The 13,937-nt window shown below is 37.3% G+C and overlaps 5 protein-coding genes and 1 non-coding gene across 16 annotated transcripts; 2 read left to right on the forward strand and 4 right to left on the reverse strand.

Moving 5' to 3' along the window:
* Window positions 1-1,499: 1,499 nt before the first annotated feature.
* LOC104741345 (squamosa promoter-binding-like protein 10) lies at window positions 1,500-4,844 on the reverse strand. 9 transcript variants are annotated; one of them, XM_087484723.1, is made up of 6 exons: window positions 4,584-4,844; window positions 3,038-3,408; window positions 2,718-2,926; window positions 2,461-2,582; window positions 2,077-2,325; window positions 1,500-1,969 (listed from the first exon to the last, which is right to left on the reverse strand). In XM_087484723.1, the coding sequence occupies exons 2-6, from the start codon at window positions 3,380-3,382 to the stop codon at window positions 1,815-1,817; spliced, it is 1,080 nt and encodes a 359-aa protein (XP_087340849.1). In that variant the 5' UTR covers window positions 3,383-3,408; window positions 4,584-4,844; the 3' UTR covers window positions 1,500-1,814. The 9 variants fall into 9 exon arrangements, with proteins under 9 accessions (XP_087340849.1, XP_087340848.1, XP_087340847.1 ...); XM_087484722.1 differs by lacking the exon at window positions 4,584-4,844 and adding an exon at window positions 3,650-4,048; XM_087484721.1 differs by lacking the exon at window positions 4,584-4,844 and adding an exon at window positions 3,551-3,729.
* A 109-nt stretch (window positions 4,845-4,953) lies between these two features.
* On the reverse strand, window positions 4,954-6,565 carry LOC104741346 (CRIB domain-containing protein RIC2). Of its 2 annotated transcripts, none has more exons than XM_010462191.3 (4): window positions 6,182-6,565; window positions 6,001-6,087; window positions 5,739-5,870; window positions 4,954-5,280 (listed from the first exon to the last, which is right to left on the reverse strand). In XM_010462191.3, the coding sequence occupies exons 1-4, from the start codon at window positions 6,297-6,299 to the stop codon at window positions 5,120-5,122; spliced, it is 498 nt and encodes a 165-aa protein (XP_010460493.1). In that variant the 5' UTR covers window positions 6,300-6,565; the 3' UTR covers window positions 4,954-5,119. The 2 variants fall into 2 exon arrangements, with proteins under 2 accessions (XP_010460493.1, XP_010460494.1); XM_010462192.2 differs by having other exon boundaries at window positions 5,790-5,870; window positions 6,182-6,409.
* A 608-nt stretch (window positions 6,566-7,173) lies between these two features.
* On the reverse strand, window positions 7,174-9,473 carry LOC104741347 (uncharacterized). Its single transcript, XM_010462193.3, has 5 exons — window positions 9,069-9,473; window positions 8,595-8,698; window positions 8,355-8,468; window positions 7,550-7,633; window positions 7,174-7,381 (listed from the first exon to the last, which is right to left on the reverse strand). Exons 1-5 carry the CDS (start codon window positions 9,316-9,318, stop codon window positions 7,325-7,327), a joined length of 609 nt encoding a protein of 202 aa, XP_010460495.1. The 5' UTR covers window positions 9,319-9,473; the 3' UTR covers window positions 7,174-7,324.
* A 193-nt stretch (window positions 9,474-9,666) lies between these two features.
* Window positions 9,667-11,699, reverse strand: LOC147928104 (mitochondrial import receptor subunit TOM20-2-like). Of its 2 annotated transcripts, none has more exons than XM_087484727.1 (6): window positions 11,498-11,699; window positions 11,073-11,151; window positions 10,809-10,978; window positions 10,659-10,706; window positions 10,365-10,466; window positions 9,667-10,180 (listed from the first exon to the last, which is right to left on the reverse strand). In XM_087484727.1, the coding sequence occupies exons 1-6, from the start codon at window positions 11,594-11,596 to the stop codon at window positions 10,052-10,054; spliced, it is 627 nt and encodes a 208-aa protein (XP_087340853.1). In that variant the 5' UTR covers window positions 11,597-11,699; the 3' UTR covers window positions 9,667-10,051. The 2 variants fall into 2 exon arrangements, with proteins under 2 accessions (XP_087340853.1, XP_087340852.1); XM_087484726.1 differs by having other exon boundaries at window positions 10,359-10,466.
* A 129-nt stretch (window positions 11,700-11,828) lies between these two features.
* LOC104741349 (large ribosomal subunit protein uL22z) lies at window positions 11,829-13,604 on the forward strand. The gene is made up of 7 exons (XM_010462195.3): window positions 11,829-11,942; window positions 12,046-12,082; window positions 12,181-12,221; window positions 12,743-12,973; window positions 13,061-13,163; window positions 13,259-13,326; window positions 13,426-13,604. The coding sequence occupies exons 1-7, from the start codon at window positions 11,853-11,855 to the stop codon at window positions 13,471-13,473; spliced, it is 618 nt and encodes a 205-aa protein (XP_010460497.2). The 5' UTR covers window positions 11,829-11,852; the 3' UTR covers window positions 13,474-13,604.
* LOC147928105 (small nucleolar RNA snoR74) lies at window positions 12,319-12,448 on the forward strand. The gene has a single exon (XR_015581019.1). It is a non-coding gene; the product is annotated as a small nucleolar RNA snoR74 (small nucleolar RNA).
* Window positions 13,605-13,937: the final 333 nt, after the last annotated feature.

A 13,937-nucleotide genomic window follows, 5' to 3' on the forward strand; every position in this document is an offset into this window, starting at 1 on the left:
CTTGACCTTGGGTTGGTAAAATCTTTTGAACTAAACAAGAGTTCTACCCTACTGTTAGGATCGTAAGCAACAGATAAGACTTCATATAACATCTGAATCAACAAAGTTTTGAGGTTTCTAAGGGCCATTATCAAATTCACAGGTTAGTTTAGGTTAACAACTTTACACAGTTCTTATCAACTTGGTACCAGAGTAGTAGCTACAGTCTGATGGGGGAGGCTGTAGAAGATTAAACACAAACGTAAGAGATAGCAATATGAGGATGTTATATCAAATTTTGCTTAGTTCAATTCGAGAGATTGTTCCTTTGGTTTGGTTTCATGAAACTCATGCTGGTTTCGAAAGCACGTTTTAGCTGAAACCAGCATGAGTTATATTGCTGTCTCAAACTTTATTTGCTTAAGTGTTATATAATATATGCTCCTATCCGTTTCTTTCATGTATTCTGCTTGGCATTTGTAGCATCGGTTTCTTTGGCCATTGTAGCGTCTTTGTTGTACTTGTTGAAAAATTTCTCTACAGTTGGAGGGTAAAAATTATTCATAAAATCTAGTTTGAGACCAAAAAAAAGGAAAAGAAAAGAAAACAGAGACATTCATAGAAAAGGAAAAGACAATGAGAAGTGGGAAGAGATTAGAAGCCAAATTGAAAAGAGACCTATTATTGTGATTGTTGAAAGGCTATTGAAGGATCAATGAGTGAGAAGAAAGAGAAAGTTGAAAGATGACAAGTTGGAGAGGCATAAGTACAAACCTAGTGAAGGGGACCAAAAATTAAATTTCAATTTCATTTGGAGAGAGACTCAAAACGACGAAAAGCCTTGAGGAAGGGTGTTGTATATTGAAAGAGAGTGAACCATGTGCTTAATGAATTGATGTTGAAAATTAGAAAAGAAAAAGACGACAAGGATTGAAATAAATGTACAGTATATTGTCACCAAGTGGTCTGTGAGAAGTTGTTGTCGCTTTTGCTATAACGGCTTTAGAGAGGAACTTGTTGACAAAATGGAGGAGACAAAAGGCTAGGCACCACCAATACAAGAACATTCACAGTACAAAAATCAAGCAGATGTCTTTTTGTAATCAGACTTTCTTCCCACTTTTAAGTTTCAGACTTGAACTCCAATAGTATGGAAAGCACCATAAGAAGTGAAGTATCAAAGAGCATGGATATAATAGTGCTTACCAAGTGTTTCAAATGAGGTCTTTGCAAGATTTTTCTTTCAACTTTTTATTTACTGGTGCAACTTCCACAAAAGTAATAATTGGGTATACATGGCTCTCCATTCTTTAAGGGCTCTGTCTATTCCTCATAATTTCCAACGTTCACATTATTTCCCAATTGTTCTATAACCAAATCCTGGAGCTCAATAGTGACACTTCTTGTGTAGTCGAATGAATCTCTTTCGCCAGTATATATACACCAGAAGTCAGAAGATAATGTTCAGGTTTGTCACAAGATGCATCATTTATTGAAATAGTTCCTCTAAAACCCACAAATCAGAAAGTTGTCTTGCATAATTCTCGCTGTTTTCGCAATACAAAGAAGTAAAATAATATTACAAACCTGAATGACCTCTTAACTGGTCTTAAAACAGTCGTACACCTTACAGAGTAGCGAAGTTGGCATACAAACGGATCCAGGAAGAAGTTGACATAATAAGTTTGGAAAAGTACAAGAAAAGCTAAGCCAACCGAGTGACTGGTTTAGCTAGAGCAATAAACGTTACACACGCTTTTATTTTATTCTTCGAAAAGAAACTCCATCGGATGCAACCTGACTTATAATGGAGGGACTTCGTGTTTCTTGCTTGTTCATATGAAATGAGTAGGGAAAGTGCCAAATATTGGCTGTGGTTCGACCACGGGATTGTGTTTGGTCCCACGTGGATCCGAAGAGGTTGACAGAAGAGAGAGAGCACTGTGGAAATCCTGAGTCTCATGGAGGCCTCCTGAGCATTCTCCCAGACCTGCCAAAACATATAACTCAGATTCAACGACAGAGATCTACAAAAGGCCATCAGCAAACATGCACAAACATATACTAGGTGACCAGTAAAGAAGTGAAGATATCAACCTTTGTCCGGAAGTTGAATGTTGGGTTTCCCTGCTGATAATCCGCCCGAGGTTTGAAACACAGAGAAAGAGCGGCTGCTACTAGCAAACAGCTGCTCCTCAGAGCCATTACCTCTCTGGAAGCTCAAGGTAAAGCCGCTTTCCATCTGTGTAGGCTTTGTCTCATAAGTGGTACCCCATGCATAAGTTTCTTCAGATCTCGTGTTAAGGGACAACCCATTCCACAGCATACTTGTATGCTGTCTCCGATCTGCAAAAGTAAACATCTCATATTAGATTACCTAGATATCAAGTGTTGTGTGTGTGTGAGTGATAGAGAAAGATAGAATAGACAGATGGAAAGATCCTGAGGAAACATTGATCAATTTGTGGTGTCGGTTCTTACCGTACACCCTTTCTGGATTCAGTGGATATAAGCCTTGTGGCTTGCGACGCCTTGCATTATGATGAGAAAGACGTTTGCGGCAGCTTCGCTTCTTCTCATCAAACTCAGACACAGCATGGAACCTGAACAATAGAAGAGAAATCAATCCTTTACCGTATAATATTAGGAATTAAAAAAATATCTTGGACAATTAAACTGAATGGGAACTTTAAAGTAACAAAAATGCAACTTAAGAATTATGGTAATCATGGTTTTACCTGCTACATTGTTGGCAGAATCGAAGTTCTATGCCTCTCACGGTAACTTTTGGGAACTTTGAATGCTTTTCGCAGACTCTATGCTTACGATGATAATCCTTAGCAGATGAGAGATCCAGGTCACAGCCATCAATTTGGCAACGCGGGACTTGCATGCTTTGACCACACGATTTGGATTTCTTCCGAGCAACCACAGATGGAGTCAACAACTTCATGGAAACCGCTGAAATGTCATTATTGTTTCTACCCCAAAATTCTTCAGAGTATGTCCGCTTTCCTAGTTTTAAACAAAGATCTGATTCAGCTGAGGCAACAGATACCTCAAGAGCAGTGGATGCCTTCACCTGGGCAAAATCTATGTTGCTGCAAGAATCTCCAGGGGAACTTTTTGATGCAAGCTTGCATTGTTTGACCTCGGGAGATGATGAGTTGATAGAGGTTGACTGTGAACTTTTCGATACAGCAGTGTTCCAGAAACTGGTGGCAGAGCCACTACTGACTCGCTCAAAGCCTAAGAAATCTGGAATTATAGATTCAATTCCTTCACCTTTTTCAAATTCCCACTCGGTAGATTGCTGTTTTTTTTCATTTCCAGACTTTGACGGATTGGACATGATCAAATTCTCCCAGTCCCACTGGGATGAAGAAACCATGTTGCAGTCCATTCAAGATGTGGGTTAAGTTCATAGACCTACCACCAAAAAGCCAGAGCACCAAAAAAAAATGAAATAACAGATAAATTCGCAGAACTAGGGAAAGTAAATGAAAGCCAAAATCATTTCAAGAGAAGAAAAGACAATCCTATAAATAAAACTAACCAGCCAAACAAATACCTTATAGACAACAACCTTTAACTACAAATACCGGTAAGAAAGAAGAGAAACATGAGAATTTCAAGCACATCACAATGCTCGTCAGCGTTTATGACTCACCAGAATATCAAAAAAACGTCAGCAAGAGAAAGCTTTCTATGTTTCACCCAGACCAGCAAAAAGGGCAAAAGAAAGGGTATTCCTTTTCTTAGCTCCCTTGAGTGCTCTCCATCACACAAAAACTAAGTGGCATTTATTCAACAGGACCCACAGATTCCTCCAATGAGATAGCCCAGAATTACCAACAACTTGTTAAGAAACACAGACGATAACGAGTCATTAAACCTATAGCCATCATTACTGCAAAACCCCTTCCCTACCCATTCATTCATCCTTTGTACTTGCAGAAAGTTTCATAACTAACGTCCTCAAAAACCAAAAAAGCTCGCTATTGTGGTCTACAAATTTACACATTGAATTAAAAAAGTATACGTGCAAAGAAAAAGACACCAAAAGCTTAAGCAATATGAAGGAAACAAACCTCTTTTATCTCCAGCAATAAAGATTGAACTAACAAAATGAGACAGTAAGTTAGGTTTCGATCCCAATCACGGTCCCCTTTCAGCTAAGGTTTTCAATGAAAGCAAAATGGTCCCTCTCAAACAATAAATAAATTCATCTAACTAACCAAAGTAATTAGAAGTGATGGATGCAACAATCCAATTCCGATTCGCCTGGTAAACAAAAACCTAAGACTAATAAGGACGTCTTTTGCTTTCTTACGTTACAGTAACAGAGAGAGAAGAGCAAACAAAGGACACACCACAGCCAAAAAAAAAAAAAAAACGATTCCGCCATTCTAGCAAATTCTTCTCTCTATACCCTAAGAACCATGAACTACAGTTTCAGTTGATTCAACAATCGTAATCGATCTCTTTCTAAAATTAAGCTAAATTGTTGTAAGAAGGAAGAAATAACGAACAAAAGCCTAAATCTAAGGAGAAAACGTATTCCAAAGAATTTGGGGAAAGTATATAAGAGAAGAGGAAGAAACCTCAAGGTAGAAAACAGAGAAGAGACCGCCGAAGAAAGCTCTCCGGAGAAGAAGGCTGATGATGATGACTAACAGCAAGAAGGAGAGTGAGACAACTACAGCATAATTGCTTCAGGGGAATCAGATGAGCTGCTCCTTTCCATCCTCTCTCCCCCAAATTCAATTTTAATTTTGTTCCTTTGTTCCTCTTTTGTTACTGTAGTAGTAGTAGTAGTAGTAGTAGTGTGACCTTTTTTAATTCCTTTTTTTTTTTTCGTTAGTTAAGGAAAAATGTTTGTAACTTTTACCGTTACAAAAATGAAAAGTTATAATTTGCCTGAATGAATGGTGAAGAGGAACAAAGATTTCAAAAATTGAAAGATGAAATCGGTAAGAAATAATAGTAGCCAATCTATTTAAGAGTTCATTATTGCATAAACTTTTTTTTGTTGAGGTATTTACTTTGCAACAAAATAAAAGATCTTACAACTAGGAGGAAACTATAAAAAGAAATAAATGTCATTGATTTTAGTAAAAAGATGCATGTGAAAAAAATATCACACGGTGGTGAGTTGAAAACCGGCGAATGGAAAAGATGAGGAGGAGTTGTCAAAAGTGGTCATAGTTCCATCTACTCCGATGTGGCTCAGGTGTTTCACGTCCGTTGGAAACCCTATCTCCATCTCTGCCTCTCTCTCTTTCGTCTCTTCTTCGTAACCTGCTCATAATGTCGTCGTCAGTACATTAATGATGATGATCACTCTATTACTTTTCAATTCTCCCATGTTTAAATTAAGGACAAAATAACATATTCGACTATCATTTGTTTTTATTCTAAATCTTAAAGAATAAACTTAAAAAAACACTTTAAAACTAATTACAAAAAAAATCTATGATTGACTAATGCATAAAATGTATGCCGACAGCAAGCATGCCAGTTGATTGGGGAAATAAACTACTCAAAACGTAAAATGCTTATTTTGGTTCACTTTGGCCCTTACTTAACAATCAATCATAAGACAAATGAGTTTATGGTAACCCAAAATGTAATTAGCATGCTAAAACATAAAAAAGTGGAGGTAATTATAATTAGTTTCTGTCAAATGTCATAGGTAAAAAATGGTTTCCAGTTTTTACCAATAAGAAGAAATTAAAGAAAAAGAAAAAGGAACCTACGAATGAAAAAGTGAGAGAAACTTTTGAAGCTTCGGATAATTCTGTAGATACCATCTGATATATTAGCACCGTTGTTGTCCATCTTTGTGTATTCTTTTTTGAATGAGCCATTTTCATCACTTTCTTCTCTTCCTTATATAACCAAAAAAAGGAACAAAAGATCATTCAGAAATAAAGAGAAAGAGCGTTGATAAACCGCACGTAAGAATGACAGTGAGATAGAGAAGCTTTTGAAGCTTTGAACCATTTTGAAGATACATACCATCTGAGGTATTAGCACCGACACCGTTGTTGTCCATTTTTGTGTATTCTTTTTTAACTGAGACATTTTCATCACTCTCTTCCCTTCCTTTGAAAACCAAAATACAAAAAGATTATTCAGAAAAAAAGAGGATAAGGGACCAAAAAAAAAAAAAGGACGACGTGGTGTAAGAAGTATGTACTTTTAATGAGTTGGTTTGGTTTCTTGTGTTGATGACTAGTGATCACGGCGACGCTGGATTGCGTTGAACACCCCAATGAAAATGGCAATATCACAAATCGTTCCATCCGATCTTTCATCTCTTTCCCTCAGCTCGAAATGTATGTATATATGTGTATCTATGGTATGTAATGTTATGTTATGCGTGTGTGAGTGAATGAAATGATTGAAAAGTGGCGATTTTGGTAGGGTTTATATTACGAACTTCGTGTATGTTTCTAACTTTGTAAGCAAGTTAGTATCATTAATTCCTTGAAGAATTTTGTAATTCCTAACCCAATAAAAGAATAGACAGGGGATTATGAGTGTCATTATTGAGTATATTTGGGGTTGCTTTTAGTTGGCCAACAGTGCCACTTAACCTAATTTCAAGATTAAAAGATTCAAGTTAACCCCCTCTCACCTTCCACTTTTTTTTTTTTTTTCTCCTTACACAATTGTCCCCATCTTTGTATTTTGATCAATACCATAATTAGACTAAGTAGCTCTGTGAGATACCCTCCAACCACGACGCTGAGAGTGAGACAGAGTAACATCTACAGTAGCTCAGTTCAAAACAACTTTTCATCATTATGATATACACTCTTAGGGTCACCTCAAAATATGCTTCTCCACCTTAAATAATAGATTTTCAAGTTATGTAACCACTAATTACATCATTATAATAATTTGATAGTCTACGTTTCTGTATCCAAACAAGATTGGATTATAGTCCAAGAGTTCATCAGTCAGTCATTCGGCATCTATATATTTTCTGGATTCTGGTCCCTCACTTGTAATAGAAGCTACACCTCTCTGGGCATTAATCTTAGAATCAACTCCAACTCTATTTCAGAGAGATACAGAGGATAATCTCCCACCTAAAACAACTATTACTTTTTGAAAGCTTTATCTTTATTTGCATCTAAGCCATTTTAAATATAATCGACTAATTTCTCCCATATGCATAAGACATTTTTCTAAAAGCTGTCTTAACAGATAAAGGATGACGTAGTTGGTGTAGATAAGCAAAAATAATAATTAATGATGGCCTTACACTGCATAATTTACATAGTAGCAATGGAGAAGAGAACAGAGGGAAGACCCGTGATTCTACACTTCAAACCTACAAGAAGTATTTCATTCTTTCGTCTCTCCTCATTGCATTATACACAGCTTGAACCTGTCAAACCAAACAAAACAAGTTCTCATCACATCAATCTTCAACTCCTAACTTTCTCTCATCCTCTATGTAAAGAAGGTTTGATTCTCTATGCCTCTATTGCCTTACCCAAATGACTTTTCATATGTGCATGTGTGTGTGAGAGAGAGAGAGGGAAAAGGGGGAAACCTGTTCGCTAGAGACAACTCGGATAGGGCCAATATTCACTGACACATATTTGCCTTTGCTTGATAACGTCTGCTTTACACAATCCTTTGATGGGGGCAAAAACAGATTTGCAGCATTAGTAGGATTCTCGTGTTCTCGGTATGCAAATATTGGTTGAAAGATATTACATAAAGAGATACTCTTATCTGATTCTTACACCCAAACATAACAATATAAAGGAATAAACATTTTAGCAGCTAATACTGTAAAAGACTAAGTATAGACCAAAGCAAGAGAACATATGTAAGCAAAGCAAAGTAGGGTACATAATACATGTTATATTTGTAATTATCAAGACGACAGTAGCAGAGCTTTTTGTGCCAGCACTGATTGAAGCAAATCATAATAAAATAAAAGTTCACAGCACAAAAATAATATGTTTTCTTCTAATAATTACAAAGTTTGGATTCCCTAACCAATTACTGAAGTGACTTCAAACGGATAAAAAATCATACCCCCCAACCGGCCAATTTTAATGATTTCACCTACTAAATACTTCATTTCAGGACCACGACAGACACAGTACTGAAACGCCTGATGTCTTCTATATGCTAAAGAAGCGAACACTAAACAAAAGATTGATGTAAGAGTAAGAAGTCTGTTACGTTTTATAAGGGGTATACTATGTATCTATTGCCACCATGACTCTATATAGGAAAAATATTGATTCTATTTGAGCTACCAGGTTTCAATATCCAGATTGAATATCAGGGGCTTCAATACTAACCAAAAAATCATGATAATATGAAAGAGAAAAACAAATTACCTCTGGAATTTGTCGTTCAATAACAGATTCAACAGCAACAACCATAGCCTGCACAAAGTCATCGCCACCAGTACCAATAGCAGTAAACCCTCTATCTGTCGGGTATGTATTGACCTGGCAAGTAAAACGCCAGCCTTGGGGTCAGCAAATATCAACCTACTTCTTCAAATTTTTACAGGGCGAGTAACTCTACAAGAAACCGACCAAACTTAGCAAGAATAAGATATCTGCATGGGATACCTTTTGGTCAAGTTCAAGCCAGTCTTTAGCAGAATCATCAGCCACAGTGCCTCCAATTATCATATTAGTAGTTTTACCAACCCTCCCATCAGTCTTCGACACTTCTGCATCCCATCACCAAAAAAAAAAAAAAAAAACAGGGGAAACAAAAAGAATCAATCAATAAACTAGTACTCGTGACATTAACATCATCTGTCTCTTTTCACCATTCAAGCTTGATATAGTTAATAATACTCTAGTGAATAAACCCGCAAGTGTAGGATTAGCTAAATCGACAAAACAGAACGGTTTCTGAAATCTGGAATAATCGAGCAAAATAGCAGCGAGTGCGTCAGTCGAATCAACAAATACGATTCCCTATTTCATCACAGATCCAAACATATCGCATCCGATAATCAAAAAAAAAAAAATCCATTTCTCGGCTAAAAGAAGAAAAGAACTCAAATGAAGAAATAAACGTAGGCGCGAGCGAACCTGAAATCGCCTTGAGAACAGCTTCTTGAGGCGGACCTTGATCAGATTGATCGTTATGGCTGCAATTAAGCCGAGTGGCCCGCTCGGGAGCAGACGCGAAACCACTGAAACATAGACTCTTTGGCGCTGGGAACAAACCATGGACTGGAACTGATACTGGTGAAGGAGGGAGAAAGAAGCATCTACTAGCGCCCGAAGTCCGCCGTGATTCCGATACGAATACGGAACGCAATATCGTTTTACAAGCCATTTTGTTTTCCTAGCAGAGATGATGAGTCGAGTCGAGTCGAAAAGACAGACTTAACACTGCGTTTGATTTATTTATAAAATTTTTCTTAGGCGTTGGCGAGGGATAAGGTATAAAAGGCCACTTATACCCTTAGGTTTTTGTTCTGCAAGGTCGTTACGGCTTTCATTAAGCCTAAAGTTTGTTAAGTGATCGATGAAGACATGAAGATGACAGAACCCTCAAGTTAACTGGCTCATATAGGTAGTATTATGTTAAGTGCTACATGAAGGTTACAGAAACCTTGCGCTTGACTTGATACTTGAACATTTGCGTGTACGGTGTCTTTGTATGTAAAGTGCATCTGACACAAAACTGCAAGGGGATTATTTTCCCTACCATCTTTTGAGCTTCAAATCTCATAGGTTATTCTTACAGGAAGTTTCAGTATTTTTATGTGATTCCAATAAAAAACTCATAGATATCGTGCCAGCAAACAAAACCCATAACAACATATAGCTAAGATGATGGCAACAGAACTTCTCTTACCCCAAAGATAAAAAAGAAGGAAAAACGAAAACCAATATGAAGAGACAAAACATCCTAATAGTAAAATAAAACAAATCAATTCGTTGGTAAGTCACAAACGGTTACTCTTCAACTTGGTACCTCTCTGTGCTTGGGAGATGTAACTAGAAGTTTGTGTGTGCGGGCATTATTTCTTATGGAATGCCCATCACTAATATGGCCTTAAGCTTTATCTAGCAGGAGGTGGAGGGCCAAGGGATTTTGCCATGCCAACCCAAGCAAAAATCCCAACAGCGAGGATTACCCAACCACATACATCATAAGTGAAGTCATAGTTCTTCTTCTTCTTCTTACCACTCTGCAAAAGCAAGGCAATTTCTCTGAGCAACCACGGAAAAAATATAACCCACATATGAGATTCTTTCACTCGCTTATGTTCTAATGAACTCGGTACTCGAGAATAACTGTGCGAAAGAAGACGACACCTTTCAAAATATTGGAAGGCACACTAGCCAACAAAACACATGATAACTTACACTAACATTCGATGAAGCTGAAGGACCTCCTCCTCCTCCTCCTCCTCCTCCAACTAGCGCTTGCTGTCCCATTCCTTGCCTGATGAACTCCAAATGCAGTTCTGGGGCCTAATCACATACACAGAAAAAGACATGAGCTCTAAAATAAAATAACTACAGAAGATGGAATAAAAATGTCAAAACGACTATTTCCTTGTATTTTAAAATATAGCAGTAATAAGTCTCTCCATGGTAAATGTTATAATTTGTCATTTGTGGTACACAAGATTTGACTTTGAAAATGGAAAGTTGAAATAATACCTTTGCTGCGACTTCCAAAGCCTTGAGATACATCTCATTGCCTGGGTCCTTCAAAACAAAAGAAATAACAAGTTGGTCTCACTACACTCACAACAACATATAAGTTTCAAATTCCAAAGCATTAAAAAAAATATGAAGATGTATGTATACCTCATTTTCAGCTCTTTGGAAATATTCAGTGGCTTTATCCAAGTGCCCTTTTGCTACATCAACATCCGGAACAAGAAATGCATGGGAAGTGTGGGCGTTTCCAAGACACCAAAGAGCCTGATGCTTCCCTGGATTTAATGTTAACACCTCTTCCAGCTTGGAAATAGCATCTGTATGATTAATATGTTGTTATAACTAGAGCAAAGAGAAGCCATGCGTACATAAATTAGGAAAGATTAGTTAAAGACTTATACAAACTCATACCATTTAACGTCACTTTAGCATCAGGAATATTCTGGAACTGAGAAATTTCAAGCAATGCTCCACCCCATTTCAGAAGATTCTGCAGGAAATAAAATTAACCACAAAGAGTATTCTTCACTTCTTCATATAAAACCACAAATCAAAAAGGGTACGAGGAAAATGTAATTTCAGAGGAACATCTTTCAATCTAATTCAAGACCCAAACTAAACACAGTGATTAGTATCAATACAGAGTAAACATTCACAAAGAAGACACACTCAAGTAATCAATCTCAAGAACGAATACTTAACAATTAGAACAAGCTAATGCCCGATCATGTAAATCCAAATCAACAAAAACGGAAAACGAGAAGCAAGAACAAGAAAAAAATAAAGATATTACTCAGGAGAGAGGAGACAAAGAGTAGTATAGTAGTAGTACAAACCTCGGAATCAAGAGGATCATTAATGTACTGAGCCTCACAAGCTTTGCGAGCATGCTCAAACATAAGAAGCCTTTCAAAGTCGGCGGCAGAGAACTCCATCGTTACGATTCATGTGGGAAAAAAAAATTCTAGGGTTCGGTGGTTCGGTTTTACTGCGGAAACAAGTTCCGAGGGTTTTAGCCTTTACAACTCGTCGGTGTCCGTTTTACAACACCTCCTCATTGGGCTTATAAAACCTATTAATGTCAAAACGGACCGGAAAAAAAGCCCAATTCTAAAGTAAGAGAAGTAGCCTTAAAAGGCCCACTAGCACTTTTGGTAGACCACGTCACCTAATGGCCGATTAGGGTTTCGTATGTTTCCCCTATATAAAAAAAGGGATCTCCAAACAAAGAGAGATCTCCAGTCTCTCCGTCCTCTGTTCTCTTTGTGTTTGGTCGCCATGGTAAATGCTCTTACTACAGTTGTTACCAAGTTTTCTGTTCTCTGTGCTGCCCTTATGCTTATGTTCTCTAACGCCTTTATCATTGTCTTTTTTTCTTTTCCAGGTGAAGTACTCGCAAGAGCCCGATAATTCCACCAAATGTAAGAACTCTTTCTTGGTCTCTGTAGCTTCACTGTTGTTTCTGAAGTGATGCAATGATTATTGATTGAAATGGGTTTCGATTTGTTTGCGTTTACAGCATGCAAGGCGAGAGGAGCCGATCTCAGGGTCCACTTCAAGGTAAAAATTTCTTGTACTGGTTTCGGATCTTGGAAATGAATTAGATTAGGGTCTTTGTTTGGGATTAAAGTTGGTAGTTAGAACAAAACCTGATTAACAAAAAGCAGGGTTCTGTTGCTTAATAACAGACCTCACGTAAATGTCAGGGAAATCGAATTGGTCATCGTGAATGGGTGAGCCAGTGTCTTTTGCTAATAGCTTATGGTTCAGTCCATGATGGTACATTATATAGCTTAGCTTGTTCTGCTTTTGAGTAATATATAGTGCAGATTTGCATCATTTAGGATCTATATTTTTTTTCTTGTGGTTTAACTTGTAGACTCAAATCTTAATGTAGTGAGCAATACCACATTTATGCTTTTGTTTCTTACACAAGCTTATATCTGTTGATTGGTTTTTGTCATTGCTCATTTTTATATGTTTATGATGTTAATGTTTTTGGTTTGGGTCTGACAGAGTTCTTTTTGTTGATTTTTGTGAATCTAATAGTTTTATTTTTGAATTTGATTTTTGGATGGCAGAACACTAGGGAGACAGCGCACGCCATAAGGAAGCTACCATTGAACAAGGCCAAAAGGTACTTGGAAGATGTCATAGCTCACAAGCAAGCTATCCCTTTCACCCGTTTCTGTCGTGGTGTTGGTCGTACTGCTCAGGCAAAGAACAGGCATTCAAATGGTCAAGGTCGCTGGCCTGCTAAATCTGCTCAATTCGTTCTCGATCTTCTCAAGAATGCTGAGAGCAATGCTGAGGTTTGTTTTTTTGAGTTTTTTTTGTTTTAATTCTCATGGTTATTTCTCTAAGTTACTAAACTTTTATGGTGAGCATTTTATTATCAGGTCAAAGGGTTGGATGTTGATGCCCTTTTCATTTCTCACATCCAAGTGAACCAAGCAGCAAAACAGAGGCGAAGGACATACAGGGCTCATGGAAGAATCAATCGTATGTTTCTTTTAGCTGTATTCTACTCTTTCTCCAACCTTTTGTTTCCTTCTCCACATTGTACTGACTTCTTGATCTAACTCTTATCTTTGCAGCTTACATGTCAAACCCATGCCACATCGAGTTGATTCTGTCAGAGAAGGAAGAGCCTGTGAAGAAAGAGGTAAAATGTTTGATCTCAGTGATCTTTTCTAATTGTTACAAGTCCTGATTTTTTTATCTCCATCATTGATCTCATATAATTTTTGTTGTGTTTTTGCAGCCGGAGACACAGTTGGCAGCAAAGTCAAAGAAAGGAGCCTCATCTTGAGCTTTAATATAGACAAGTCTTTTTGTGCTCACTTGTGTTACCCCCTTAATACATTTTGTTAGCTTCTGCTTCCTATAAAGACCAAGATCCAATTTTTAAGAATGATAATTATGGCTGTTGGTTTGTTGAAAGACCCTCCTATTTTTATTTCTTCTTTAATCCTTGGTTATGTTTTTAGTACCCAAATTCATGAAGCAAATTAAGATTTGGGTAGAGTAATGTAAAATTTATGTCGCAGTTTGATTAAAACTTGCAAATATGAAGATCAATTTGTGTACACAGTTTAATAACCTAGATTGATTGCAATTGGTGTAGTAAAACCTCTTTAGTATCATTGTCAACGTGTGTGACTGGAACGTGGTTTTTTGGTTATGCATCATCGTAATGAATCAATCGCAAACTGTGAAGAGAATGAAGAAAATGTTGGATTCGAGTAAGCTGTAAAGCCCAAAATAGGCCCAATT

Source organism: Camelina sativa, chromosome 14 (assembly GCF_030686135.1).
Source record: "Camelina sativa cultivar CO46 ecotype springtype chromosome 14, ASM3068613v1".
Taxonomy (NCBI): domain Eukaryota; kingdom Viridiplantae; phylum Streptophyta; class Magnoliopsida; order Brassicales; family Brassicaceae; genus Camelina; species Camelina sativa.